Genomic DNA, 27509 nt, shown 5'->3' on the forward strand with positions numbered 1-27509 from the left:
CATTTCAGCATCCCACTCCACACAATGCCCCAACGCACACGTCATAGCGTTAGCCATCTGCCTGAGGCTTCTCGCAGCCTGCGCCAGACATGCCTCCCATGCGCCGCGTCTCCTCGCCGGTCCGGGGAAATTCAACCCAATGCTTGCCGTGGGCGCGTGCTCAATGTCTTGGCACGCCGTATCCAGCCAGCTTTGGACACCTCCAGAACGCCCTGCGCAAGCCCACCACACGTCGTCCAAGACCGCACCACCTGTGTGGATGATAGAGTGCTCTTGCAAGTGTTGGGATATACGCGCCGTAACTGAAAATAAAGAAATCCACTAGACAAGGCCTCTGCGTCACGACCGCGTCCTGCCTTCAATCAAATCCAACATCTGCCCACCATGGATGAAGAGAGGCAAGAGGCGCCTGCCAGAGCGGCACAGCCTCCCGTATGGATCGCCCCGCGACTCGTCTCGCGACCCAAGCCGCCAGTGCAGCAGGAGGAGGAGATGGGCAACGAGATCAAGCTGGGTGACGACTTTGAGGATGTGCATGCCCTGTCCGTGTCCGAGGCGCGTGCCGTCGTCACTGCCGTTCACGAAGCCAGGAAGAAGAAGGACCCCGAAAACAATCCGTTGCGCGATAGAATCTACAATGACAATATGTAGGTCGAGACAAGAAGGGCTTGTAATAGCTCCACAACTAAACTCCACGCAGAATCATCACGCAATTCCTCGACTACCTCGACAACTTCTCGCGATATAAGCAGGAGGAGAGCTTGCACTCCATCGCCGCGCTCTTCGACACCCACCCCGAGCTCACAACTGTCGAAAAGGCACTACTAGGTACATGATGGTCGCCTGCACAACCGAGCAGCATCTGACTGCATGCTAGGAACACTTACCCCCGATTCAGCCGAGGAGGCGACAACCCTCATCCCGTCTCTGGCTGAGAAGATGGACACTGACACGCTCCAGTCCATCCTGGACGAGTTGACCAAGATGCGTAAGACAGACATGCTGTCCCTGCAAGATCAGAAAAGCTGACTCGACAAACAGAGGACCGACTTCGATAGACGCGTATTCACAACATGTAGCGGGGGACCTGCAATCTCCTCGATCGCGTCAGACCCTGGCGCTGATTTATCCACGATCAACATGACAAGGACGATACGGTTCACCCCACACACTGGACAACGCGTTTTGGATCACCAAGGGAACATTGGGCTGGCGTACGTGCATGGGAACGGAGCTTTGAAAATTTGCGATACCAAAAAGATAGACGAATTGGGCTCTTTGCAGCACCAGGAAGTACTGACAATTGATTCATTGCTCTCCGGCCGGAAGTCCCTTCAAAAGTCTCATCTTTGTGTTTGTTATCTCGCAGGGTTACTCTGGGGAAGCCGCGACCGCATTCTCTTGGCGCTCTGCACCTCTTATCTCAATTCTTGAATTTCACCCTGCCATACACGACAAGCATGTCTGTTGTCTTGATTGCGAGGTGACTGCCTTGTGTTTTTTGTTGGCTCGAGGCGGACCATCCTCACGGCAGCCTCGCCATTGACTTTGAACAGGTGCGAGTATCATGCAACATCACGCTCGGCCCATCCGGCAACAGGGACTCGGGTCCAGGCTTGTGGGGGATTTCAATCGGGCCGCATGGCTGCTCTGTTCGCGTTCAATTCATGAAGGTGCTTGCTAATCTTGAAAAGGAAGATTTGCTGAGTCGCATCGTGTGAGACGGGCCGATTTGCGCTGTAAACCCTCAAGCCATTGCAATGAGACAATACGAGTTGAGCTTCATCTCGTGCCCTCTATATTCCCTCACGTGGTGAATAAGTGCTCGTCTAAAAGAATATCAGCACCATCTTGGCTTGATTTTGAGGCTGCGCAAAACGTCAAGACATGGACTCCGCCATAAACCACGTCAACCCTCTTCCGTGTTTCATCTTTGCTCTCGACATCCTGGCCTGGGCCTGACACAATGACATTCGTTGGCAATCTGACATGCGGTTTAGCGTTCAGGCTCAGATTACCTTCACATAACAACCACGCCTCCTTGCATCTTTGACCTCGAATCCAGACGTCGCCTGCCTATCCGACCTTGTACGTTCTTTACCTTTTATGTTCATGTATTGACGAACATCAACTATGAACCGCGCTGAGCGTGACGTTGTTCTTTCACCATCAGACAGTCTGGTCTGGGACCCGGCGAGTTCCATTCCGACTCTGATTGGCAGTCTTCTGTCGCTGGCGGCTACCTCGACTGTCATCTTGCTTTGGATATTTGCGGGTGGGAGGAAGAGAGACTTTCGATATGCGCTGATACTCAATCTTACAGTTGCTGGTATGTTTCTTTTATCGGTGTTTCGGTACGTTGGATCGACTGACTGATGGATCAGAGTTTCTGAACGCGCTGAACAACTCGGTCTCGGGAATCGCTGCCAATGTGTTGAAGAAACCGCTCTCTCCAGGCGCAGCGTGCAACTTCAATGGATGGGCAGGGCAGTTTTCGGTGCAGGTGAGTCTGTGAATGTCAATCAATATACACACATACTGACGAATCGCTCTAGGCCGTTGATTTCTCCATCCTGGCCATCTCCATCATCACACTCCTTACCATTCAACTTCGCTCCTTCATCATCTACGCATCGACTACAACCAAAACGTTGATATGTCTATCGATCTGGATCATCCCTTCTTACACTAGTGAGCTCGCCAAAGTACATATTCCAGCATGTCGATATGTTTATTAACACCAATCCAGGCATTCACGCCTGGCGCAAAGAATACTACGGCCCCGTGTCGGGGAACTGGTGTTGGATCACCGCCCACCACCCCCGCCAGCGCTACACCCTATCTCACGCCTGGCGCTTCGCCATCCTCATCATCACATTCTGCACATACATCTTCGTCTTCGTGTACATGTCGCGCCGACTCAAGCCGCAGGAGCTCTCCAGATCAGCAATCATCGACATAGACGAAGACGACGACGACGACGAAGAGTTCGCAGACCTAGGACGCGCACCGCACCGCCGCGACAACGCCGTGCTGAGTGGCTGCAGCACGCCCGCCATCTCAATCCACGCCCGCCATCCATCCGCCTCTCATGAACCGCACGCTCATCGCCGGAACAACAGCAGCGTACGCCTCTCAGCCAGACTATCCACGCACCTCAACCTCTCAAGCCGCACTCTCGACCGCCCCTCCCCATCAGGTTTCCAACCACTCCCGTCCTGCCCCTCCCCCACATCCCCAACCCTCGACTTCGAAAAATCATGCCCACCACCCGATGTAGAGAAACAACCCCTCGCACACATACACTCCGAACCAGCATCCCCCATCACCACCACCACCACCGCCCGCCAACAAACAACACGAACAACCGCAACAGCCTCCCCCCCAAAATCCAGTCTCGACCGCGAGATATGGCGCATGACCCTGCTGAACATGTACCCCGTCACGTATTTCATCCTGTGGATCCCGGGTATTGCGAATCGTGTCGCGGAGGCGATGGGCGTGTCGAGTCGGGTGTTGGTTGTTATGCAATGTTCTACGCAGTTTGTGGGGGTGGCGAATGCGGGGGTTTATGTTTGGAGGGAGCATTGGGGGGGTGGGAGGGGGTGGCGGAGGGTGAGGACAGGGGGGTAGGCGCTGGGTTGGTGGGTGTTTATATTTAGCTGTTTATTTATCTACGACTATTTCTTTTCTTCCTTTTCTTTTTTCTATATTCACTTCAATCGCGGAGATGATATGTGCTTTTTGCTTGGTTGGTTTGTTGGTGGGTTGTTGATGTGTTGTGTTGACGGAAATAGTCGTCAGGTAACTGTTTTCCTTTCTTCCTTCCTTCCTTTCTTTCCCGTTATCTTTCTTATACGGGCGCATAAACGATTAGAGAACAAATTCACACCTCTTTTTTTCTCTTGTCTCGCCCTACCTTACCTTAACTTACACTCCTGTCTAAACACCCCCTCTCCCTCAATACACTCCATTCGTCTTGTGCTAAGCGTGCAGGCGGATTAATAGCATACCTCCTCCCAGATATATAATCCAAGATCAACACCAACGTTTAGAAAGCGCTTCTCTCTCAGATCATTACTGTGCATTGACGAAAGATAACATGCCGGCAAAAACGAGCCCTCGATTTGCCTACCAATCGCCTACCAGATCCTCTTGTCTTTAAGCAAGGGCGTGGTGTGTTCAACCAACCCCACCTCCTCTATATCACACATCACACATCACACGTCCAACCAACCGAGCATGTACCTCCTCCCCAACACCGACACCGCGTTGCTCAGGCAAACACCACGCACAGCCCAACATTCCAGCAATCCTTATTCTCCACGTCTTCCGTTTCCTTCCCTTTCCATTTCATTTCATTCAGTATCATCGAAACATGAATAGGAGTACGCAAACAAACAAACGAACAAACAAATCAAGCTGTGCGTTGGATGGGGTGGTATTTCGCACAAGTTGTGCAGAATAACGTATCGAGGTGGAGATTCAAAGTATTAAGGGGGAAGTAGGCGTTTTTGCTTGTCTTACCCATCTATCTCGCAAACACATGCAAGAGACGGAAATACACATGTTGTCTTGTCTTGTATTGCTGAACTATGCAGAGAACGGTAAACGGTGAACGGTGAACGGTGAAGACAGAGGTTGTATCTATGCTATGCTATGCTATTCTATTCTGTTCTCTTCTCTCTTTCCTCTCTTCTTCTCTTCTCTGCTCTCTAAAAAAGAAGTAATAAATGGTGTGGTGTGGAAAAGCAGACGGGACTGAACTAGATCGGATCAGATCGGGCGGCTCCACCCTTCCACGAACAAGGATAGGGGGTATGGGCAGGGATAAGGACAGGGATGGCCTTGCGCGTACCCTTGCATCGCAGCATGGCATCGCATTGCATCGCACCGTCGTACATCCACGGACGGTGGGTGGTCTCGGTCAACGATTCGCATTACACGCTGGAAATAGTAAAGACTTCTACTACTGTCTAGTCCATACATACATACATGCAATACATTCACATCCAGGAAGATATGCCCAAAGCAAAGCACACACACGGTATAAAAGATAATTCTAAATTCAAACAAACTATTTGCAAGTATCAAAAATGCGGGTATCATCAAAAGTGTGTGGACGGCTATTTGGTACAAGAGTGAAACGTGAAGTCGCCAACAAGGCCCCCCCCCCCCCAAAAAAAAGAAAGATCGCTCGCGATGGCTAGAACTGGACAAGACGATTTTTTTTGTAAGGTCAACCGGAGAGGGGTTTACGACCGTAGACGACGGTGCCGGGGAGGTAAGCGTGAGTGCGGTAGCTTTTCAATTCCCTGCGCATCTGGGCGAGATGGAGTTGAGCGCGGGCGACGGACCACTGTATCAAAACCCAGTTAGTATACGCCAACACAATGAGACGGGGGGGGGGGAGTATAAAGCGACGTACCCCACCAACCTGCGTCAACAACCTCAGCATAAACCCCTCCACCCCATCCATAAGCCTAAGCTGATTCCACCGTCCAATATTCCGCATCTTATCGTTTTTCTTCGGCCACCCGTTCATCGGCCACTTATACGGCACCTCAACGACATCCACAAACCCCGCCCTCTCCATACGCTCCCTACTCTCCTCCCAGATAGTAAAGCTCTTGCCAAAGCGGTCCCCCATCTCGATGACGACTTTGCCCCACGTGTGGTAGAAGTGGTCTGGCCCCATTGACCCGTCGTCGCAGCGGGGTTGCACGCTGTGCTCGACGATTTCGATCCAGCCGCCCGGGGCGAGGTGGGCGTAGGCCTGGGCGAAGAAAAAGTCCCAGTCGGGGATGCAGCCGAATAGCTCGCGGATGTGGATGAAGTCGAAGTGCGCGGGCGGGAAGGTCCAGTTCAGGGAAACGTCGTCGATTTCGAAGTGGCAGTTGGGCGGGACCCATTCGGGCTGGATGGGGGATAGGTCGGTGCCGGTTACTTCTGCGGCGGGGTACTGGTCCGCCATGTCCTGGCAGGGTGTTAGTCATTATAGAAGTAGTTGTCGGATAGTGAAAATGTACAATCGCCCAGATGCCCGTCCCCGTGCCGACATCAAGAATGCGCTGCGGGTTCTGCACGGGGGCCAGGTGCAGCTTCTGGTCCAGGGTCAGGAGGTACATGTGGTGGGCAAAGTCGAGGATCTCCTTGGCCAGCTCGTCGTTGGGGCCCCAGTATGCGCCGTCGCGGTAGGCGTGGTACTGGCGGCCGTTCTCCATGCGGTGGTTGAGGATGCTCGAGGCGAGGGTGTCGGTCTCGTCGCCCAGCAGACTGCCACTGTCGAAGCCCGAGTCGGAGGCGAAGTCGTGCAGGCCGTCGTCGTCGTCGTCGGGGGTGGTGGTGGTGCTGGCGGAGCTCGCCGTGTCGCCGAGGGCATCGGCGGTGGCGAGGGGAGCGTGGGCCGAGGTGTAGGCGGCCATGGCGGAGGGGGGATGGGCGGTCAGGGAAAAGGAGCGTGGGCGTGGAGAGAGGGTGGCATCTCGCGGGCCACGCGGGCGGGAAAGCACGACAGACGGTCGCTGACGGTGGCCGTGGTGCAAAGACGGCGGCGGCAGCGTGGCAGCGAACGGGTAAGCTGGCCGTCCCACCCAGGCGTCGATCCGGTCAGTTCTCCGCCGCCGGTCTGCCGCCATGGGCACGCCGCCCAGCTGCTACTGCACCGCCGTCTGCATCGAGCAGCCAATCTGGCCGGACGGGCCATGCCTCGGCCGCTGGGGCGTAACACGGGACAGAGGCCGTCGCTGTGCCGTCTGCGGGCTGCCAAGCACTGCAGGAGGGCCGGTCTGCGTGAAATGACGGCGACGGGCGCGACGACGAGCTGTACGTGACCCTCACTGCGCAGCCAGACGACTACAAGTAGGTCCATGGCGCACGGCGACGAGTGCACCAGCATGCAAGGCACGGCGCGTGGCACAGGTCCGCGCCTGCCCGTCCTCATCATCGGCGCTGGTACGTGGAACGGCTGCGAACCCCTCGTGCATGGCACACCGACTTAACCTCTCGTTGCAGGCAGCACCGGCCTGGCTCTCGCGCAGGGTCTGCGCAAGGTAGGTGACGCCATCGACGCCCCACCGCGTCCTCGCCGCTGAACTCGTCCAGGCCGACATCGCGTGCACCGTCTTCGAGAAGAACCCCGACCGCCACGGCGAGCGCGACTGGAACATGGGCCTGCACTGGGGCGGCCCCGCCCTGCAGAGCCTCATGCTGCCCGAGTCGTGGGCGCGTCTGCAGGAAGTGCAGGTGGACCCGCATGTGCCCACCAAGGCCCTCGACACGCTGAACTGGCTGCAGGGCGACACGGGCGAGTCGCTGGCCGCCTTCACCTTTGGCCCCTTCTACCGCCTGCGGAGGAGCAAGCTGCGGGCACTTCTCTCACAGGGCCTCGACATCCAGTACGACAAGCGTCTGGCCAGCATCACGTACGCGCACGACGGCCAATCAGTCACGGCCCACTTCGACGACGGCACCTCCGCCACAGGACGGCTGCTGGCTGGTGCAGACGGCGCCCGCTCAGCAACGCGCAGCCTCCTGCTCGGCCCAGACCTCGGCGCCATCCACAGAATTCCCTTTGCAGCCACCTTCGTCCAGCGCAGCTTCACCGCCGACCAGGCCCTCTTCCTGCGCAGCTTCCACCCGCTCTACCTCGCCTCTGCCCACCCCGACAACAAGTTCGCCTTCTTCGGCCTGCACGACGTCGCAGACGCCCACGACCCGTCTTCTTGGGTCTTCTTCTTCTACATATCCTGGCCCAGCAGCCTCGACGAGCAGGACCGCACCCAGCACTGGACCGACGCCGAGCGCCTCGCCCAGCAGAAGGAGTACGCCAAGTCTTTCTGCGACCCGTGGAAGAGCGCGTACGAGTGGACGCCAGACGATGCGCCCGTGTGGTACATGGGGCTCACCGACTGGGATCCAGGGAGGGACGCCTGTCGCTGGGACAACCACGGCGGGCTGGTGACGATGTTGGGTGACGCAGTGCACCCGATGACCTACCAGCGAGGGCAGGGCCTGAACCACTCCGTCACCGATGCTGGCAAGCTCCGAGACGCCCTGGTCAAGATTGATAGAGGGGGGGATCAGAAAGAAGCCATCACCGCGTTCGAAGACGAGATGATTGCGCGGGGAGGGAAAGAGGTTAGGGATGGGACGGCGAACACGATGCTGCTACATGACTGGGAGAGAGTCAAGCAGAGTCCCCTCTTCACAAAGGGCATGAAGAAGGGCGATTGATGCATGCAATCTACAGCATGGATTTATGGCCCTTATCTCCGACAGAAAAGGCGGGGCAAGAGCTAGGGTCGAGCTAGAGCGGACATGTCGAGATACCTCGGATAGATTTCGACCTCCAAATCAACCATTGCACTTGATATGTTCTCAACCGTGCTCCCCAAACACACCATCTCCCACGGTGCTTGGAAAGGATGACGTCTCCCGCCCAATTCCACGGCTGGCTGGGCCACGACGCCAAAGCGGCAGAGGGCAACATGACATGGTCGCCCTTCACCCCCAAGCCCTTCAACGCAATCGACATTGATATCAAAATATCGCACTGTGGGATTTGTGGAAGTGATGTAAGCAAGACTCCAGTACAAACACCCTCCAAGACATTTACTCACGTCTCCAGATCCACACGCTGCGCTCCGGCTGGGGCAAAACCCACTACCCCATCTGCGTCGGCCACGAGGTCGTCGGACACGTACTCCGCGTAGGCAGCGCAGTGACGAAGTTCCAGCCCGGCGACCGCGTCGGCGTCGGCGCACAAGCCTTCTCCTGCCTGCGCGCCGACTGCCCAGAATGCACACAGGGCCTCGAACAGCACTGCCCCAAGATGGTCGGCACATACGGCGGCAAGCACCCCGACGGCAGCTGGTCCATGGGCGGCTACGCAACACACATCCGCGTCCCCGCACACTTCGCCATTGCGATCCCGGCCTCCCTCCCCAGCGCTGCAGCTGCCCCCCTCCTCTGCGGCGGCATCACCGTCTTCGCGCCCCTGCGCAAACACCGCGCCGGCCCCGGGAAACGCGTGGGCATCATCGGCATCGGCGGCCTGGGCCACATGGGCATCCTGTTCGCCGCCGCACTGGGCTGCTCCTCCGTCGTCGCCATATCGCGCCGCGACGATAAAAAAGACGACGCCACCGCTATGGGCGCAACGCACTACATCGCCACATCCACAGACGCAACCTGGGCCCGCACACACGCCCGAACCCTCGACCTGCTCATCTGCACCGTCTCCTCGCCCGACATGCCCCTCGACTCCTACCTCAGACTCCTCCGCACAGGCGGTGCATTCGTCCAGGTCGGCGCCCCTGAAGATAAACTCCCGCGCGTCTCGGCGTTTAGTCTGATCGGCAAGGGCTGCAGTATTAGTGGCAGCCAGATCGGGAGTCCGGCGGATATCGAGCATATGCTGGGTTTTGCGGCGGAGAAGGGCGTTAGGCCTTGGGTGCAGGAGAGGGGGATGGGCGAGGCGAATAAGAGTGTGGTGGAGATGGAGGGGGGAGGCGCGAGGTATCGGTTTGTGCTTGTTAATGATGGGGGGGAGAGGGCGAGGATTTAAATTCCATATGTAAATTGCTAGTGGATTGATGGTGAAGTCGTACTTTTCTGATGTGATGGTTGGTGGTGGTAGATGTAGGTGTTTGATTGTAGGGAGACGGAAGTCGGGAAGTAGTATTGCGAGATGAGATATGAGGTGCTTATATATATATATGTGTAGAGTAGAAATACGACCGTAAATAATTGGTTTGGTTTGGTTTGGTATACTTTAACCTCTATATATTAAGCGGTGCACCCCGTTCTACACATTCTTAGGTGACTGTAGTGATATTGGTTACACATGGCTTCTTCACTCCTAGACTGTCACACACGACCTTCTGCTTCATCCTTTCTCTTTCTCTCCATCAACCCCCTTATCATTCTCACCCCAGCAATGCAACATACCATTCCACCAAAGCCCTCCTCCGGAATGGCAGATATGGGGGGTGAGGGTGAAGGTGGTGGTCGTGTGATGTGATATGCCAAGTCCAGTCATCACCACAGCCATAGCACACTATACTTCTTCTTCTCTTCCTTCCTCCCTCCCTGTCTTTCCATATTCCACATCCCACTTTCCTTTCCCTTCCAACCAACCAACCAACCAACCAACCAACCAACTATCCAAACTGTGTAGCTTCTTCATAAAAATCGGCATCAGATTAAGAGTAGTTTCCTCGCTCATACTAAGCGAGGGGCCGATCGGTAGCCAGCTGTTCTGTCACTATCCTGTCCTGTTCTGTCTTGGTTTCCGATTTGCGGGTGCCTTTTTTTAGCTGTCTATAGGAAAGAGGGGAGGAGGGGAGGAGGGAGGGAGAGAGGGAGGAGAATGGAAATAGAGGTGCTGACTTGTATTATACTATACATATGCCTATTCTTCCCCCAGCCTGGTACGAGATGTATGGAGGAGTTTTCTTGGTGTGGGGTTGAGTTTTTATGCAGTGGGTTGGAATTAAACTGAATTGGATTGGGTAGACTGGTGGGTGGGTGGGTGGGGACTGGGAAATCTATATGCGCTTCTGGTTGGATTTTGTGACGTTAGGGTAGTGCTCAGCGCGCTGGTAGATTGCGGGGAGTGTGGCTGGCGATGTTTTGTAAGGGGCGAAAAAATAAACGTTGCGTGGGAATAGACTCGTGCGAGGTCCCTGCGACGTCCTGGATAACGGAGGGTTTGGGCCTCAGCTTGGGTTACCCTTTCCACTGAGTTGGTATGTAAGTGCAGGTGGAAACGCTCGACCGGATGGGCTGACTACTGAATTATTTATTAGCTGGATACATGCTGTTGACTGATTATGTCGGCGAGAATGCATACAAGAGAGTCTAAGCCATTGGTCATGGCAAAACGGGATTCCCGCAGTGACTCGGCGGTTCAGTCTCCATCTGTTGGAATGAGATGGTACTGTGTGTGTGTGTGTGTGTGTGTGTGTGTGTCGATGGTCAGTGGTGTGGAGGTGTCAGCGTTAGGATAAATACGTATACCAACGGTCAATAGAAGGAGGGCTTGAAACTGAATAAGCATCTCTGCTCCATAGTGACCCTCGACAAATTAGACAAAACATCAAGATAAGTGAACGAGGCACTCCGAGCAAATCCTCCAAAGGCGAGATAGCCGCTTCGTTACGCAAGTCCCTAGCTTGAACTTATAAAGTGCGTACATCCACCGTGTCATCTACAATCTCGATACCAGCCAACCAGCCAGGCAACGAACTCTCCAAACACGCCCCAGATACTGCAAAGGTAGCTGTCGTCCCTTACCACTAAGCTGAGAAACTCGAGTATTTAGTTCTGAGGAAAACTTTGATCATCTCGCAAAGATGTAATGCTCTGTATGGGACATTGTGTTGTGCTGTGTTATGTTATGTTGTGGCGTGCCAGGATGATGTGGTGGTTTATGGTGGTTAATGGTGGTTATGGATGGGATAAGCAGGGGGTTGGTGACGGGGCATAAGGAGGTGTGATTCTGTGGAGGACAGGGTTGTGGAAGAGAGGGATCACGGTGTGTGAGAGATGCTGGGGGATCAGAATTGGCGTGTTTTGGAGGCTGTAAGTTGCGAGTGCGAGGGAATAGAGATATGAATCTTGATGGGAGCATGTTCAGAAGAGGTAAGTGTTTGCAATTTCTTTCTTCTTGTGACTATGTCTTGTTCGTGGGGCCGGGCTTGAAGTTGGGTGTATGCACCGCTCGACGAGTTTGCGGTTATGTATATGTCCTATACGTGGGCGTTGTATTTATCGAAGACACTGCCGTGCACAGTTGCAAGATCAGAGGCGATATGCTATACTTTTTACATCAGAGGAGTCTGTGTCAAGCGTTGCGTAGAAAGCCAAGGAAGAAGAACACCACAAAGACCATATAGAGCAAACTGTGCACACGCGTAATTAGCTAGTACGTATACAACCCCAAACTCCACTGTCACCCCTCCTAATATCCTGGATGCCATTTATCAATTTCATCCACAACATACCTCCATGTTATCCTCACCCCATCACATCACACCCAACCTCAGTGCCGAGCAGTGCTGCACCTCCGCATCGGAAGGTCCTTGCGATTACGAACCCAGATCAGCAGCTGCTCATCTATCATCTTGCTGTCAAATATGATCTCATGGACGCGGGTGGTATGCTGGACGCCGTTTTCGTCCGGGTGCGGTGGAGGCGGCTCCCAGCGCCAGAAGCGCATACTCACGCGTTCGAGCTTGTGATCGAGATGGTGACCGGCCTTGTCGTTTGTGTACATGGACCACAACCTGCGGATGGCGCAGTGAGCATGGCGGACGACGTGGGAGTGGAAAGACGGGGTCTCGTAGAAGGAGAATTTGAAGGAGAATTTGAAGGAGATTTGTATCGTTGTTAGTAGGGGCAGAACCGGCACTTCTCCGATGTAGCACGTGTTCTGTTCTAGGGTCAGGCTTCTCTTGCATTGCATTGCGTTTGTGGAAGCTTACTAGCCAGTGTCTTCGGCCTTCCAAACAATCAGAACAGCTAGAATTATCCCACCAGGGATGCATGACCATTTCCAAACTTGTCAGGCTGGGGAAACAGCTGAGTGGTGCTTGCCTTTTGTGATCGGAATAGGGAAGTTCGAGGCCTTCGTTACGGGTCTGGATAGACAAACGTTGGAGATGGGAGCCGTGAGTTTCGGCCAACGCTGTCCAGAATGGTTCGCGCGAATCCGTGGCATTACAGTAGACAACAACCTCTTTCAGCTTAACGATCGAGGTGATGAATCGTGAACATGCGACGGAAGTGGCAATATAGCGGTTTAGAGAAGATTGCCAAGTCCAATGAGTGTCAAATTCGAGGATTTCCAGTTGCGGTGTCTTGTGTGTGAAGGCTTCGAAGAAATGCTCGGTACTTGAGGAAGCAATGCGAAGGCGCTTCAGCCTTCTCGCGTCCATGCATTGGATTAATCGAAGACAATGTTCTTTGTCAAAGCTGTATGTCCTCGCATCAATGGCTAGATACTCGAGAGCGGGAAGCCTATCTCCAGGTTCGAGGGGAATTTGTATTTTGTGGATATCCAAGTTTTTGTTATCCAATCCTGTTGCGGTTTGAGTAAGACTTTGAGTCAAAGCCTCTTCCTGTAGCTTCCACAGACTGTGGTCTCGATGGATGTTCAGAATCAGTACCCTGAGGTTGCGACTCCTGAGAAGTACATGTCTTAGTTCCCCAAGTCGAGCTTCTGTTTCAGGATGGAAAGCATCTGCACATGGCACCGATATTGAGAGCGTGTGGAGTTGAGACGAAGACAGGAGAGCTTCGTCAAGTGATCTGGCGGTGGCACATAGCCGTGCTCTTGGATACAGTTGAGACAAAGTACTGAGAAGCTCATCGGGTAGGGGTATATTGCAATCCCAGCTACATGGGAGTAGTTAGTGAATTTATGTGATTTCGAAACGACGATCCACTACCCCATGACAGGTGGTGGTTGAAAAGATTAAAACTAAGGAAATCACTGCACGATGACTATCGCTGTTGGAGGAACTGGAGTGATATTTAGAGATAAGTCGGAATTACGAACCTGAAGGAGTCAAGCTTATGCAGACTGTGTAGGGCTGCTATCAGAAGTTTCGAGTTCAAACAATAGCTGCCGTCATCACCTTTGAACGATTTGATCTGCAGATCGCGGACGTTTCTGGACAACGTGTCGCTAGAGTCTACGAGTCGCTCGATCAGACGATATGAACTATTCTCGCGTAGCGGCGTATCCTCAAGAACTATGGTGTTGTACAGACATGACTCCGCGAACTGCTTCAATCGTTGTGAAACAAGACGAAAGCAATACAAAGAAGACAGGCGCTCAGATCTCAACTGTCAGGTGTTAGTGATGACTTGCAAGGCTGAAGAGGATTTTACATTTTGGAAAATCAGGAACAAAATATCGTCGTCGATATGTTCGAAGTGCGCCATTCTAGAGCTGACATTGCATGGCGTGGGCAGATCCGGGGGCCCTGCCAGTTATACTTCCTCAACTTCTGACAAACAGTAATAGAGTTGATGGATTGATGTGATGAGGAAGGCGCGATGTGGGTCCAACTCTAGCGCCATGGTACGGTGCCAAGACGAGGTGTTCACGAGCATCGAAGTCGCAGCTCATCGCCGCAAGCTCCGACGTCCTACGACAACCCACCCCACACGATGCAGTCACTACGCAAGACAGCAGTAGTTGCTGCCCGGGCGAGCCGAACTACACTCCCACGCCAGCCGCGACGATATGCGCACGACGAGCACAGCCACGGCCACGGCCACGGCCCTGTCAACGAGCCCATGGGGGTACGTCAATCACCAACTACCCCTCGGCAACACGCCTGATATGATGCACGACGTTGATGGTGGTTTGGGGGCTTTTCGCTGACTCAATTGATGTGTAGAAAGGCTTCTGGTTCACGATGCTGACCATCCCCGCTGGTTGGGCTGTGTACTTCGTCTCGCGAAACAGCGATGATAACACACAACCCTTCTTCACCCGTATGATCGAAAAATACACAGACGCGCAGGACAAGTGGGCGAGGAGGAACGACATACACGTTCGCATGATCGAGCAGGCGGGTGACGACAGGGTGCTGTTCATGAACACCAAGCCGCAGGAATTTGTGGACATGAAGTTTCCCGAGTACGTACTCGAACACGCATCTTTTTCGATTCCACCATAGCAGTTTCTGGGCTATGAGCTGGATTTAGAGTTGGGCGTGGGGTGGAAGTAGTGACTAACGATGCGCAGGATCATGAACGTAGGATCGCCATACAATGTCCCGGCCGGCAGCCAGGTCCAGATGGACAAGGTCATTGAGAAGTACAAGAAACTAGCATACGAAGAGAACGAGCGCAAGCTTGAGGCGTTGAGGAACAACGAGATCAAGAGCGAGCAGCCGTTCAAGAAGAACTACATCAGGAAGGCACCTGATGCGTTGTAGAGCATTGTCAAGATTGATACAACCGTATATGTACATACTCAAGGAATGATATCCGTTTCATTTGTTTTCAGTCATCTCGGACGTTCAACTTGGTTTCTATCACGTGTGATCAATAGCACACAGAAGCCTCTACCTTTTCGTTCTCCTTCTAATCACATCTACTGATCTCCACCCCACCGTTCAGACTCCACTACATCACCTACCTCTTAGACGTCACCAAGTATAAAACGTTTCAAAAGTCCCACTATTTCGCATCTAATCCTCATCACTACCAGTCTTTGATTTCGAGAGATTGTCATGTTCACAGCCTGGTAGCTGCGCCACACCCTTCGATCTGACAGCACGTACACCTGGTCATCGAAGACTGCTCTACAACATCAGTATGAGTGACGTAGGATATGTGAGGAATACGGGACACGCTCTTCGTTCTCTCTTGCGACCAAGTCGAGAGAGAGTAGGATATGTTATAGAAACAATCTAGGTGTTTTTATACACCCATTATTTCGTAGGATCTTCCCTCCAGAAGGCCATTGCTGCTTAGACAGGAGTACGGTGTTACATTATGTATACGCTAGTATATCGTCATTGATGCGTTTGGTGGGTCCTGAGCTATTGGTTGCGTTATGTGAGAGGATGGTGGGAAGGCTGAGATGTAGTGCTGATAGGGAAGTGCCGAGTTATCTGGACACTCCATGTAAGATGCGGCTGTGCGAGCTGTCTTCCGTCTGCGGACTTGGAGAAGAGAATCGACTCGTTCCAACAAGTCATGCAACTTTGTGCTGGACTTGGAGGATACCATGGGCTTTGTCTATTGATGTTGAACATTTATGTCTGCATGTGGAGTTTCTCAATGCGCGTAAAACTCAACAAGCGCACTGAGATGCACACTAGAAACAGCAACTAGAGAGTTTTCATTCATAGTGAATGTCATGTTCTTGGAGAGAACCAGTGTCTTCGATCAAGTAGATTCCAGTACCCTTTCCTCTGTTAATGCAAAGCACCTGTCAGAGTGTTTCACGACTGCACAGCAGCTAACCCTGCACAAACCCATACGCCTTTGAAACCTTTGATCTTGAACCTCTCACTAGGTTTCAGCCTAGATCTGATACGACATCACCCATTGACATGCTGGGACTGCAAGACAAAGGCTCTTCAGAGATGGCTAGAGATGACGGGCACGTCACTGCTCATAGGGCTGGTTGCTGTGGTTTCCGCCCCACTTCGCGACGGAAGCGAAACGGCTGTGATCGGCGCCTAGCACTGATTGGCTGCTGGGTTCACCACCACTTTACAGCAGTTCATGGAGAGTCCTCATGGTGAAAGTGAAACTGCGGGCTGGCTCTCAGAGATGACTAGTGCGCTCGTAACTGCTACAAGATCTCGCTGTTGCGCACTGCTCGCCCGCCAACTAACCTCACTGATCGTGGACAGGCTAGAGCCAGCGAGCAGTGTGCAGTACTAACAAGCAGGGCTCTGAACCACAATAAGCTAACGAACTGCAGTCACGTTCAGTCGCGTCGACGCGTCGAGACCACAAGGGTACGTATTGCTGAGATCTGAACAGTTTTGGCATTCCCTCGGCAAGCAGTGTTTCTGGCTGGCTGGCAACCGTCGCTAGTTGCATGGCTTAGCAGCGCCTTGTTTTTGCCTATCAACGACGCATCGACATAGCCTCTTCTGCCCCAATGTTGATTCCAACGCGCAGCAGATGTCTGACGACAGAGAGAACTCGCCGAGGCAATCATCGCGGCTCTCTCCCTTTCGCAAGAGGAAAGCGATCCCTGCACATCCTGTGCGAGGTAAGTCCACTAGCGCGATAAGCCCCTGCATGCCAATTCTCAAAGCGCATTCACTCGTCACCCTTTGCTTACCCGAGCTCGCGGCATAAACATCACTTTATCCACACCGTACATTTGCATTACTTGCCATCGCTTGTCATTTCTTGACAAAGTTGGGAGAGGTTCGATGCTGACGCCATACAAGCCGCTACAGCACCTCTGCTCCCAGAACTCGGCTTCAACTCACACAGGAGGAATGACATGAACGGCCTTGTTAGCACCTCAAGCGACGCTCCGCACACTGCGCATACAGGCCCTCTCCGCCCTATCAACAGCAACAGTGTCATGCCCGCCTACACGTCCCCGCGCAACGTATCCGGACCCTTGGCTGTCGAGTCAGCACTCATGGCCTCCGATCCTCTTGCCCCAGGCTCGCAATGGGCTCGCCCAAACCCTCACGCCAACCCTCTCAGCTCGCAGAACAATTCGAAAACCTCACAATACATTGATAAGATCACGTCCGAGAACGACCGCCTGCGGAGAGAGCTACGAGCGGAGAAACTCGCGAGAGAGGATGAAACCAAACGCGTATCTGCCGCGCGATCGAAGGCCGAGGACTCCCGAACCGAGCTGCAGCATCTCCAAGTGCTCGCCGATACAAACGAGAGAGCGATTGAGCGGAAGGACCGGAAGCTGGAAGAGCTGAAAGCCACGTTGGAGGCCGAGGCAAACAGACGGAGAGTTGCGGAGCAGCGGGCTGAAGAAGCGCTGAGGATGTTGGGCGACACACGATCAGAGACGCAACGGCAGCTCTCGACAGCATACGAGATGCAACACATGGCCGAGACGAACCTCGAGACGGCGCGCGAGGGCTTCAAGCGCATCGGCGAGGGTTACGAGAAGAAGGTCAGATACATGACCGAGCAACTGAACGAGTTGCGACAGTCTCGCAACGAAGACGCAGACAAGATAAAGCGGCAAGCCATCATCAGCGACCAATTAAATCACGAACTGTCGCGAGCCGGGCGAACAGACCAAAACCGCCAAAATCTGATGGTCTCCTACAAGGAGGAGCACCAGAAGCAACTAGACGGTCTCGTCGAAGAAGCACAGAAGATGAGACTCTCACTTCCAGAGAAGGAACGGGAGGCGGAGAAACTCATCCAGTCCCTGAAGGAGACGCGTGATAAGATGAAGTGGGTGATGACTCAGCATCGGCGTCAAGGAGGCACTTGAGTCGTGTCTGCCTGACACACACACTACGACCGTGATGATCAATATTTCTGGGTTACAAGGCGATCTGTACAGTATCTGGATACGGCGTTGGAGGCTCCCCCAGACATCAGCATGACAATCTGGGGGGACACAGGCGTTACTGGGGTATTGAGGGTTTTACTAAGGGGGGAGCGAATGCGTAGTTTCTTTAACTTGTTGCGATCCGGTCCTGCAGTGTCGTTGCTGTCGAAGTGGCGGTGGCTTGAGCAAAGTGGAATTCAAAATACTCGAAGCACCAGCGTATTGCAACGGCGTGTTGCTTTCTGCATGTCGCAGCCCACATACAGCGGCCCTTGTTCCGGGTTGAGTGGAGTTTTGCATAGCTAGTATCTAGCTGGATGGCCGTATAGAGAATGTCCGGGATATCGGTTTTTCTTTACCTGGATTGTTGGAATAACAGAAGCATCCGTATGTCATGGTTTTCTTAGGACGTAGGATGTGATCCACATTTCGTGATGTGACGTCTACTCGAATTTCCTGAAAGATGTGTTTCTCAACGTCATAGGAGGTGTTGATGGGAGATGGCTCTTGGTTGGTGGAAAAACCGGGAAATGGCAGGTACGAATTTCTACTCTCAATCATAGTACAACGCATACCTCAATGCTGGGGGAGGGTCTAGACGTCTAGATGCTAGGGACATGTGCGTGTGACGTTGGGGGTTGATCCTAAGCAAACCCTCCTACCCCGGCATGTGATATTGAGTGGTATGGCATTTAAGATGGCAGTCTGTTTGTGTTACTCTTCAGCGTATCAACCCGTTGTAGAAGCAGATAGATAAGACAGAATACCAAACCTTATTTTCTGACGCAGCATGGGAGCTAAGCCCTAATCTTTCTACACACAGTAGCTGGTAGTGGAAATACACAGTAATAGTGATAGAGAAGCTGAGCACATTAATTGTCTTCTGACGATTGGCTGCTCAATGTACAAAGGTGGCAGCTCACCGTCTGGTAATTCGAATTAGTTATGGTTCAGCTACGAACCACTACACATCGGTTACGTTGGACGCGTTGTTTATTGTATGACCATATAAAAAACCAATACGCACAAGCCATGGTGACCCCGCGATTATGCCACAGTGAATATAGAGTCATTGGTTGATATTTTTAGGTGGTTATTAGATAGGAAATGCGTTTCGAGTGAACATCTTGCTAACCGTCTCTTCTGTGTAATTCCAGCCTTCGGGTGCCATACCGTACAGTAGGTTTACTACTAGCAAGGGTTGCGTGAACCAATCTCTAAACAGAACATCGAAGAAACTATGGCTTAGTGACTGCGCCGCAGCTTAATCCTTGCTAGCAGCAAACCGAGCAAACCTATCGAGCAGAACTCTACCGTAATAGGTAACAAAGCAGAATACTTGTATGCCACTTGCGCCCGCACCCACGTGCGGTGGTGACGTAAGCGGATCACATACAAACGCGACCTCCAGATACGACACGAACTACTTTTACACGTCTTCACACGTCTCCATCTACTTCATCACAGATGTTTCCAATCTTATCTTGCCAGGAATGGTGCGCGTCGATGTCTCGATTTCTTCAATGAACCCATGGACTCAGTTATCAAAGACGCCGCGTGTCTCTCATTCCATCAAACACCCCCTAGTCGTTCTTTGATCAGGGCGTTCTTTCGCGGGGAAGCCAGCAAGCTTCCATTGTTTCGAAACAGACTCCGCGTGACTCCATACCCCTGGGGGTTGTCGTACTTGGCGTTTCTTTCCATTGGCCGAAGAGTAAGCTTATTCTCTGATCATCGTTCACGACAAATTAGGGCTGACCTAGACGCAGACCCATCAACGGGCGCCACCAAAGTATAACAACACCACGTCAGAAAGTTCAAGACAACACTACCCCACTCAAGCTATAATTGTGTATTCCAGAATGCGCAAAAGACCTGATTTATGTAATTCGTTGCCTAAGAATGACGCCCCATTTAACTCCAGTAAATGCAAGCAGAGGTCCACCCAACCCAAGATACATGGGTTTGTCGACTCATACCACACAGTCGCCGGCAACCGTGCACTGCTCCAAGGTCCAAGCCAAGCCAATTCTCGAGATCGAGACGTGTACGATATTCACTTCGTCAAAATGTCAGCAACTTCGCGTAGTATTGAGGAGGATTGAAGACTGTACTCACTTTAAAGGGCCTGTCTAGTTGACCGGTGTACCACACTGCGGGCAGCATTTGCCAGGGATCACCCATACAGTATCCCCACGTTCGAGGCAAGCAGGGCAACGGCGGCCAGGAACCTGGAAATATAAGCAATTGCTGGTGATTGGTTTGCTTGCGCCGAGTTTAAAAAGTGGAACTTACCGGCATAGACGTTATGCCTTCAACGTCCCACATGCAAGGAACAGCAATCTTCTCGATGGGAGTATTTTGGCACATTGTTGTTGGTGGTGGTGGAAGTCGTTGGTGAAGAAGTATGCTAGACAGGAGCAATTTGAAGACAGAGTGAGTATGTTGAGTGGAAGTGATCTGGATTGTTTGGAAAGAGATGGGATGAAGTGCCTGATGGTTCACTGGACGGGGAGAAGCCCGGCTCTTTATACATCTCTGTAACATCAGAAGCACATGGAGCCAGAGTACCTGTTGTGCTATGCATAGCGCTTGTGGCGCGAGCATCTTGACGCATATTCCAGGACTTGAAAGATCATCTCTAACCTACACCATCCATACGCGTTCCCATCGACCATCGTGATCAACTTCCGGCGGTAAGTGCAACAAACCTGCACCATGTGGTCCCACCGGGCTGCTGCGTCATCACGGACGGTGCACTGTAACCTTCTTTTAACGCAGGATAGGGAGTCATTGAGCTTGATCTTGCCTCTTCCAAATGGTCCGGAGAACGACCGAGCAACTGCGTATGGATAATCCATAAATTGCAGGAGGGATGGGAATCATGGGTCATGGGTCTGCTGCATGCGCCCTATCACTTCGAGAAGTGTTTAATGTAGGTAAATGTCGAGTGTTTTTCAGGTACGAACGAGCCCCACTGGCGAACATGATATCCCATCCTGGGCCTACATTCTCTGCGGTCAATTTACAGCTCGGTTTCGCTTTAGTGTTGTGATCACTGCCAAGTGCAGAGTAGCGGCAGATGCCCTCAAGCGCAGTTCTTCCGTGGAACCTACGGTGAGCTTAAGGCGTAAGCCTTGTGGTGGTCGGACTTGATATCGATCTGTGTCGTTTTCTCGCATCTTCGGATCCGCGCTAGGCAAGCCACCACGCTCATGAATATCGGTTGCATTGCACCGTACGCGATACAACGCGAGAACATGCATCTCGCTACCTGGATGTGAAACATGCCCTGTTCGAGCCGTTGAAATGCATGTCCTATCCGTGTCTTTTTCATGAGTCGAGCTCGAAATCTTGCTTCCGGATCATCTCCTGCGGCCAATCACTAGTGACTGGGGCGCAACGCCAATAGCCGTTATGGTACCACAAAGTTACAGCCGTTGCACCTCAGGCCATACTTGGCTCATTCGGGGTTTCTCCGGTTCTTGACATCAGGCTAAGCATTGATCGTCCATATCTGGGCGTTGTGCCACGCACGATGACCGTTTTCAGCATGGAGATCCGTACTAAACTACATTTTCCCACAACTAGCAAGGTTTATCTCGCTTAATAGTCCTTCGGAGGTTTGCTTGCGAGTGGTGGTGGATGGAGGACACGCGCGTCTTGTCCCGCGCTCATCTCATGTCCAGGATTTATGGTGTTGCGAAAATCTTGGGCAAGTTGCTCACATGGTCCGTACACATCCTAGCTAGGAGGAGGTGGATCACCCTAGAGTCTACACTCCGCCGTGTTCCCTCCGATGAACAAGCCTTACTCCACTCTTTACATCCTAAGAGGTCATGCATCCACCAACGTTGCTTGTAACATGCGCCTTGCTAGCCTGAAGGGACAGCAAGTTGTTACAATCTCCAAGAAGTACCACAGTAGGTCGTACTTTCCAAACTCTCCTGTTGGAACATGCCGATGTTGCGACTCACCTACACTTAGGTTGTCACTGCCACAGTATGTCTTCCTGGTGCTCAAACGTGCACGCACAAACCATTCGCCTCATCAATCTTCAGCTTAAAAAATGAGGCTCGCCCTTATCCATCCACTACCCCGGCATTTGTTTCGGTAGCTGGTACTTGAATAATGTCTTCGCAGTTTTGCAAGGCATTCCCATCCGGCACATCATCGTGAAGATCAACCTCAGCCCCACAAGGAACTTTCCAAAACACGGGGACTAGGGTATGTCATTGAGCCGCCGGCTCGGTCTTCCGTTTGGCGAGGCCACATATCGCCGATGTCTTGGACGCCACGGACAAAAACCAAACAGGCACTATTTACTATCAAACCATCTAGAAGCAGGATGTTGTAGTAGGGACTGTGATGAGAGTCTAGAACCGAAGATCCTGTCGTAGAAGTCACACGTCCAGAGACCAGGACTGAACGCAAAACCGCTCGACCGGAAGTTATGCCGGCCACAAACAGGACCCTAATCTCATGTACAATCCTACGCACTGACCAAAGGTTTCATGGAGTCTACTCCACGCCTTGTCATTGAACCGGGGATCAGGAAGCCATGACAATGACCTTGTCGTCCTTTCTGGCCATCGAGTCAGCCTGTGAAGCGGTCATTCTGAGCAGTGGAGCCAGAGCTGGTAGGCTAAGGGCCGTTCCGTCTGTTAGACCCTACCCGCGTGGTCTGATACAAGGTTCTTGATTGACATTCCACCGGTGATCGCCTTAAGCGCCCCACACAATGAAATGACACCGTTGATTGCTAATCTTAAGGCCTGTGTGACTCAGCTGTCCAGGCGGTGGGCCTCTTCGCGGCCACGGACAGGTCGGTGTTCTCATCTCGATGCATTGGGGGTTGTAGCGGTTGTCGTCGGGTCTCTGTCCGATGACCGTTGCCGCAAACGTTGCCCGTTGATGCTTGCATGGGTACAGCGCCAGACGCGGACCGCTCCTTGGGATGGCAAACTTGCTTGGACTTCTGTTGTGACGTGATAAGCAAGTATGATAAGTCCCAACGGGCGTTGTTGTACCCCCATTGAAGTGCAAGCTATGCTCTACTACTCCGATGGTAGGAGATTCGGACCTTCGACATCCTCCGAAGCCACCGACGACGATCTCCAAAAACAGCACGCGACTCACACTCCACACAACTTACCATAGCACACACAAGTCTCCTCGGTAGACAGATATATTTGCCCACTAACCCCCCACCAAGTTTTGCCAGAACACCAACATCCTCTGCATGCCACACAATTCCTTCTCTTGACCATAAACCAGCGTCCCACGACCCAGGCAGCTCAAGAAAACAAGCGTGTCACAATCCCATCTGAACCCGCACAAACAAACCACAAATCACTCACCCGGGACGCATCGCACCTCGAACGGAAGCGAGGCTGCCGTGCTTCCCTACCGGCTCACTTTAGCCTGGGACTCGCGTCGGTTCCCGAATCTGTGTCTGTCTATCTGTTTGTATCGCACAACATCTGAATATCCGTGGTGTGGGTATAGAGATCCAGGTCAAGGACTTGTGCTGCGCCGAGGGGAGTCTTGCATTCTTTACGTCGGAGAGATGTGGATGACTGTTGCGTTGCCAATGCTATGCAGTCTTGACCAATTTGGCGGCTCGCTTGGGGAGGTTGGGTGGTCATTCGTATGCTGATTGTTATTTTGCTACACGTAGTGGTGCGTTGAGAATAGTAATACAGGGGTGAGTGCATGCGTATCGCTGTGCAATGTCTGATATGGTGCATGGAGAGAATGATTGTGTTACTCCATCTCAAGTCAGCGCGTGCTTGTAAGCGAACGTTACTATCGACTGCCAGTTGTAATCACGAATTGAGCACGCTGCGCATGCTTCTCGCGTGTCTGCTGTTTGCCCATGCTAGCTTCATGTGTGTCACATCCGTATTCACGCATGGTAAGATTTGCTGGTTCGGGACAAAGACACGAGGTTCAACTGCTAATCCTAGATGTGCAGGCTAACGTGCTTATCCACGCTACGAAAAAGAAAGGATACGCCGCAGAAACGATGATGTATACAAAAAAGAAACACCAAGCAATACATCACGATACACTGCTCCACCATCCAACAATCCAACCCCTCAAGGCTGCCATCCCCTCCAATGCTGTCCTCGCCCCACATAGCGTCGTGAGCCATAAGGGCGAGGTAAGGCATGCGGAAACCCGTCTCCACGAGCCATTCGCCGACCCACGGGGAAGAACTGCACGCCCACTCATCAGCCAGACTCACAAACGAGATCAGCTAGAGTCCCCGAAGTGACAAGAAAGCGAAATAGTCGGTCAGTAATGGAGAGAAGAGGACAGTAACGATACAGAGACAAGTCATAGCAATCACGCCTGACTAACCGTCTTCCTGATGCGCACCAGCAGCACACCCTTGGTAACGACTCCGTTCGAGTCGTACAAGTGTACTAACCGAACACCTGACTGCAGACGATCGAGGCGGACACACGCCCACGCTGCTAGGTCGTCACTAAGGCGCTCATCGTCCATGATCTTGAATCTGCAGGACGGGTAGTTAGCATAGTGTCCTGCGTGCATGAACGAGTGAAAAGACGACCAGCGAGTGCGATTGGTTAGATGGACGAGTTTGACATCAACAACGGGGAAGTATCGATGCGGATAGATGCGAGTGGCCGGAGTATGTTTCCGTAGTGGGGAGATGCAAGCACGTTGTTGGAGGCGTCTTGCAAAGGTACCGTCGATCGATACCCGAGAAGACGGGAGATGCGAAGATTGGCGAGGACAAGTTCGCCGTTACCATTGAAGATGTGACGTGGCGCCGCAACCAAAACGGGTATGACGGCAATATGCATGACATCGAAGCGCTGTTCCTTCCGTCCTCAACGCCATATCGCAGGGGTGGTGAAAAGCAAGATGCGCCATATTGGTCCGTCGGTAAAACGTTTGCAGTGTGCAAACGGTGTAGTGGTGGCTGTATCTGGACCAAGCCGCGTCGATTATCGAATGTGGACTGGCAAACAGTTTCGGACATGGACATGCTGGCAATGACCCCGGTACCCGGGAACACGAGGATCCCATGGCGACCTGCATCTCCTGCGGGAAGAAAAAAGAAATAAGACCCACTTACCTCACGAATGTCAGCTCCTCTGTCACACCTTGTATACCCCTGAATTCAACAACCTCGCGTCCGAAGTCAGGATCCGTGCTCCTGTAGGTCTTAGTCTTCACCTTGAGGTCGCCTTTGCTGCTTCGACCATCTCCAGTCATTGGCTCCGAACGGAGTTCTCCGTGCCTCTCGGTGTGCAGTTCGACTTTGACATAGGGCTTCAAATGGCTTGGGTCAGTCTCCTCGGGCGGCAAGGGAATATCCTGCCCTGCAAGAAACTCGATACTGAGGTCCAGGTTGTGATGTGGAATTGCTGTTCTTGGTGTTTGATCATAACTGGCATTACGGTAGCCTTCTGGCTTGAGGACCCAACCGCCGGTACCTGCAAACATGGCCTCGTTTTGCATCATGCCACCGTCCCAACGCTGCCAGTTGAGGGCCACTATCTGGACGCCTGCACTCCAAAAGACAGCGGGTTTCAGGTTCGATGAGGTTATGCGAAGGCCCTTGGGATATGCTCGCATGAAGAAGTGCTTGTTATGGTGGAAGAGCGCAGCGGCGTTTGTTTCGTGAACTTCCATCAGAGTTTTCTCAGATAGAGAGAATATGTGGGTGGGTATCGTCGCCTCTGTGTAGTTGTTAGCTCGCAGTTCATGGATTCATGCAATGACCAAACACAGGCGTGTCGAATTGATACGCATCACCGTGTCTCTAAAGCTCTAGTGTCTAATTGCTTACCTGGCGCGTCAAGACTTTTGAAGTGGTAACCTCCGAAATACACACCAAGCATCGACAGCGTGTCGATAAGCTTGGGTTTGGGTTTTGCCTTCTTCCCTGTCTCTTCAGACTCGGTATCAGTCGAGATTGTAGATTCAGCACTTGTCGTCTTCTGCAAAGAAGCTGGTGCTTGAAGAGTAGCTGATTGCCCGTCCGTAACCACAGGCTTAGTATGTGCGCGCTTGACTTTAACGAGGATTTTGCCTTCCAGCTCTTTCAGTGTTGGTAGATCGATAGAGTTGTAGTCGTGAGAGGGGTCAGTAAGAGGGCCAATCAGCATTCCCTGCCAGTATTCGTTCATAAGTTCCACCATGATCTCCTGCTGCTCGTAGTTCGCATGTACTTCGATGCTGACAATGAGCGGTAACTTCGTTACTTGGAAGGCGTAGTCCCTGATCGTAGCGCATACTGCTCGAAAAGGCATATCCGATGTCATGGTGTAGCCGTGGTATACTCTGGGTTCCACTCTGGCAGATGTCGTTCTCCACGGCTCAACTCCGTGCTCTGACGTGGTTGCTGTTGTCTCTTGAGTGTGCGATTCCTCTTTCTTACTGAATCGAGCTTCGAGTCTTTTGCGTATGCTCAACCCCGTTCTTGACTTTTTTTCTTTCTTCACTTTCGGTGCTCCGCTATTTATCGCATCTTCCTCATCAGAGCTTGAATCTGAGCCATCATGGACATCGATTTCGACGCAGCGACAGCCTCGAAGAAGGACATTCTTGTATGCATCCGCGCTTGAATCGCTCGCCAGCTGGTTTCCGGTCAAATATGTATTGTGGCTCGAAGAGATGAAGTAATTCGAGAGTGGATATGACTCGTCGACAGGCTGCGCAGCCCTCACAGCATTCGCCGAACCGGATAAGAAGTAGTCAGCAAAGTGCGGGAAAGAGCCATCCATCAGAAGTTCAGCATCACGTTCTGAGCATTGCTGCTCCTCCGCGAGCCACCGGATCTGTCCCTCCATCGACTCAAGTCTGTAATTTGTCTCGAGCTCGCTGTGAATAGCTCTTAGGTGCTTGACTAGAAGTGGAGATAGTGCATCGATCTCGCGAGCTTTCGTGGTGCCTGCAGCTATACCTCCACCTGCCTGAAGCTGTGGTACGTCGAGCTTCGGGACACCAAGCTTAGGGTCTTTAGTCGTCATTGTGCGGGGAAGCTCTCAGTACAGCGGGGTCCTGGTTGTAACGTCGTGGAAGATTTTCAGGCTGTGGAAGCTGGTGGGGACCACAAATAGACTGGAACGCTGGACTCCAAGTATGATCTGGAGTTGAGGTTTGAATTGACAGCTCAGCTCTGCTTACGCAAGTTAGTGTTTTGTTGTGCAGTTGCTGCCCCAGGTGGTAAAGTGCTTAGGAGAGACGGAGCAGCTAGTTTGGCGGCTCGGTGACGACTCACTGTTTAGTCAAAGCAATGGACAAGGAACAAGATCCAGAACATGTAAGACATGAGCGACCTGCGACATTGAAGTAGTTGCTACCTAGCCGTGCCCTCTGCTTATCTTGGCGGCCGCATTGCCGTTTGATCGACCAATCGAAACATGACAGCACTCGAGAACTTGCTCAGTTACTGGGAACCCGGCACTGATTGCATAACAAACCGTACTGTTGTATG

The 27509-nt window shown here is 52.6% G+C and overlaps 13 protein-coding genes across 13 annotated transcripts; 8 read left to right on the plus strand and 5 right to left on the minus strand.

Annotated features, from left to right (window-relative positions):
• Nucleotides 1-384: 384 nt before the first annotated feature.
• On the plus strand, nt 385-1058 carry P153DRAFT_382661 (uncharacterized protein; the record flags this gene model as incomplete). Its single annotated transcript, XM_033670169.1, has 4 exons — nt 385-647; nt 701-828; nt 878-988; nt 1042-1058. 4 exons carry the CDS (start codon nt 385-387, stop codon nt 1056-1058), a joined length of 519 nt encoding a protein of 172 aa, XP_033527423.1.
• An 826-nt stretch (nt 1059-1884) lies between these two features.
• Nucleotides 1885-3633, plus strand: P153DRAFT_429035 (uncharacterized protein; the record flags this gene model as incomplete). Its single annotated transcript, XM_033672747.1, has 4 exons — nt 1885-2329; nt 2385-2503; nt 2556-2691; nt 2750-3633. Exons 1-4 carry the CDS (start codon nt 2134-2136, stop codon nt 3631-3633), a joined length of 1335 nt encoding a protein of 444 aa, XP_033527424.1. The 5' UTR covers nt 1885-2133.
• A 12-nt stretch (nt 3634-3645) lies between these two features.
• P153DRAFT_178552 (uncharacterized protein) lies at nt 3646-4046 on the plus strand. Its single transcript, XM_033662353.1, has one exon. It carries the CDS (start codon nt 3736-3738, stop codon nt 4003-4005), a length of 270 nt encoding a protein of 89 aa, XP_033527425.1. The 5' UTR covers nt 3646-3735; the 3' UTR covers nt 4006-4046.
• A 1116-nt stretch (nt 4047-5162) lies between these two features.
• On the minus strand, nt 5163-6651 carry P153DRAFT_364265 (S-adenosyl-L-methionine-dependent methyltransferase). The gene is made up of 3 exons (XM_033667558.1): nt 6030-6651; nt 5429-5977; nt 5163-5359 (listed from the first exon to the last, which is right to left on the minus strand). Exons 1-3 carry the CDS (start codon nt 6423-6425, stop codon nt 5240-5242), a joined length of 1065 nt encoding a protein of 354 aa, XP_033527426.1. The 5' UTR covers nt 6426-6651; the 3' UTR covers nt 5163-5239.
• Nucleotides 6652-6869: 218 nt separating this feature from the next.
• Nucleotides 6870-8235, plus strand: P153DRAFT_382664 (FAD/NAD(P)-binding domain-containing protein; the record flags this gene model as incomplete). Its single annotated transcript, XM_033670170.1, has 3 exons — nt 6870-6954; nt 7015-7052; nt 7105-8235. 3 exons carry the CDS (start codon nt 6870-6872, stop codon nt 8233-8235), a joined length of 1254 nt encoding a protein of 417 aa, XP_033527427.1.
• Nucleotides 8236-8426: 191 nt separating this feature from the next.
• On the plus strand, nt 8427-9568 carry P153DRAFT_283395 (GroES-like protein; the record flags this gene model as incomplete). Its single annotated transcript, XM_033663260.1, has 2 exons — nt 8427-8576; nt 8630-9568. 2 exons carry the CDS (start codon nt 8427-8429, stop codon nt 9566-9568), a joined length of 1089 nt encoding a protein of 362 aa, XP_033527428.1.
• A 2099-nt stretch (nt 9569-11667) lies between these two features.
• P153DRAFT_393974 (uncharacterized protein) lies at nt 11668-14039 on the minus strand. The gene is made up of 4 exons (XM_033671283.1): nt 13900-14039; nt 13565-13854; nt 12489-13401; nt 11668-12436 (listed from the first exon to the last, which is right to left on the minus strand). Exons 1-4 carry the CDS (start codon nt 13951-13953, stop codon nt 12047-12049), a joined length of 1647 nt encoding a protein of 548 aa, XP_033527429.1. The 5' UTR covers nt 13954-14039; the 3' UTR covers nt 11668-12046.
• A 142-nt stretch (nt 14040-14181) lies between these two features.
• On the plus strand, nt 14182-17971 carry P153DRAFT_284319 (uncharacterized protein; the record flags this gene model as incomplete). Its single annotated transcript, XM_033663321.1, has 5 exons — nt 14182-14316; nt 14415-14656; nt 14765-14953; nt 16680-16756; nt 16950-17971. 5 exons carry the CDS (start codon nt 14182-14184, stop codon nt 17969-17971), a joined length of 1665 nt encoding a protein of 554 aa, XP_033527430.1.
• Nucleotides 17972-19473: 1502 nt separating this feature from the next.
• On the plus strand, nt 19474-20222 carry P153DRAFT_178651 (uncharacterized protein). The gene is made up of 2 exons (XM_033662354.1): nt 19474-19745; nt 19801-20222. Exons 1-2 carry the CDS (start codon nt 19563-19565, stop codon nt 20134-20136), a joined length of 519 nt encoding a protein of 172 aa, XP_033527431.1. The 5' UTR covers nt 19474-19562; the 3' UTR covers nt 20137-20222.
• Nucleotides 20164-20401, minus strand: P153DRAFT_284283 (uncharacterized protein; the record flags this gene model as incomplete). The annotated part of the gene is made up of 2 exons (XM_033663318.1): nt 20164-20262; nt 20327-20401. 2 exons carry the CDS (start codon nt 20399-20401, stop codon nt 20164-20166), a joined length of 174 nt encoding a protein of 57 aa, XP_033527432.1.
• Nucleotides 20402-20851: 450 nt separating this feature from the next.
• On the plus strand, nt 20852-21276 carry P153DRAFT_178659 (uncharacterized protein). Its single transcript, XM_033662355.1, has one exon. The coding sequence runs from the start codon at nt 20975-20977 to the stop codon at nt 21185-21187; it is 213 nt and encodes a 70-aa protein (XP_033527433.1). The 5' UTR covers nt 20852-20974; the 3' UTR covers nt 21188-21276.
• A 3106-nt stretch (nt 21277-24382) lies between these two features.
• Nucleotides 24383-24544, minus strand: P153DRAFT_283298 (uncharacterized protein; the record flags this gene model as incomplete). Its single annotated transcript, XM_033663253.1, has 1 exon — nt 24383-24544. The coding sequence occupies one exon, from the start codon at nt 24542-24544 to the stop codon at nt 24383-24385; it is 162 nt and encodes a 53-aa protein (XP_033527434.1).
• Nucleotides 24545-25002: 458 nt separating this feature from the next.
• On the minus strand, nt 25003-27157 carry P153DRAFT_178723 (PLC-like phosphodiesterase). The gene is made up of 2 exons (XM_033662356.1): nt 25860-27157; nt 25003-25749 (listed from the first exon to the last, which is right to left on the minus strand). Exons 1-2 carry the CDS (start codon nt 27040-27042, stop codon nt 25139-25141), a joined length of 1794 nt encoding a protein of 597 aa, XP_033527435.1. The 5' UTR covers nt 27043-27157; the 3' UTR covers nt 25003-25138.
• Between the last annotated feature and the right edge of the window lie 352 nt (nt 27158-27509).

The sequence above is a fragment of the Dothidotthia symphoricarpi genome, assembly GCF_010015815.1.
Source record: "Dothidotthia symphoricarpi CBS 119687 unplaced genomic scaffold P153scaffold_4, whole genome shotgun sequence".
Classification (NCBI taxonomy): Eukaryota; Fungi; Ascomycota; class Dothideomycetes; order Pleosporales; family Dothidotthiaceae; genus Dothidotthia; species Dothidotthia symphoricarpi.

Excerpts from the sequence above, each read along its gene's own strand:
- P153DRAFT_178723 (XM_033662356.1), bottom strand. The coding sequence starts at position 27,042 with ATGACGACTAAAGACCCTAAGCTTGGTGTCCCGAAGCTCGACGTACCA. Across the intron at positions 25,750-25,859 it reads CAAAAGTCTTGACGCGCCAG|AGGCGACGATACCCACCCAC; the intron begins GTAAGCAATTAG and ends ACAACTACACAG.
- P153DRAFT_178651 (XM_033662354.1), top strand. The coding sequence starts at position 19,563 with ATGGACTCAGTTATCAAAGACGCCGCGTGTCTCTCATTCCATCAAACA. Across the intron at positions 19,746-19,800 it reads TTCTTTCCATTGGCCGAAGA|ACCCATCAACGGGCGCCACC; the intron begins GTAAGCTTATTC and ends ACCTAGACGCAG.
- P153DRAFT_178659 (XM_033662355.1), top strand. The coding sequence starts at position 20,975 with ATGTCGAGTGTTTTTCAGGTACGAACGAGCCCCACTGGCGAACATGAT.
- P153DRAFT_364265 (XM_033667558.1), bottom strand. The coding sequence starts at position 6,425 with ATGGCCGCCTACACCTCGGCCCACGCTCCCCTCGCCACCGCCGATGCC. Across the intron at positions 5,978-6,029 it reads GGACGGGCATCTGGGCGATT|GACATGGCGGACCAGTACCC; the intron begins GTACATTTTCAC and ends ACACCCTGCCAG. Across the intron at positions 5,360-5,428 it reads TGTTGACGCAGGTTGGTGGG|TGGTCCGTCGCCCGCGCTCA; the intron begins GTACGTCGCTTT and ends GTTTTGATACAG.
- P153DRAFT_178552 (XM_033662353.1), top strand. The coding sequence starts at position 3,736 with ATGTGCTTTTTGCTTGGTTGGTTTGTTGGTGGGTTGTTGATGTGTTGT.
- P153DRAFT_393974 (XM_033671283.1), bottom strand. The coding sequence starts at position 13,953 with ATGGCGCACTTCGAACATATCGACGACGATATTTTGTTCCTGATTTTC. Across the intron at positions 13,855-13,899 it reads TGTTCCTGATTTTCCAAAAT|TTGAGATCTGAGCGCCTGTC; the intron begins GTAAAATCCTCT and ends AACACCTGACAG. Across the intron at positions 13,402-13,564 it reads CATAAGCTTGACTCCTTCAG|CTGGGATTGCAATATACCCC; the intron begins GTTCGTAATTCC and ends ACTCCCATGTAG.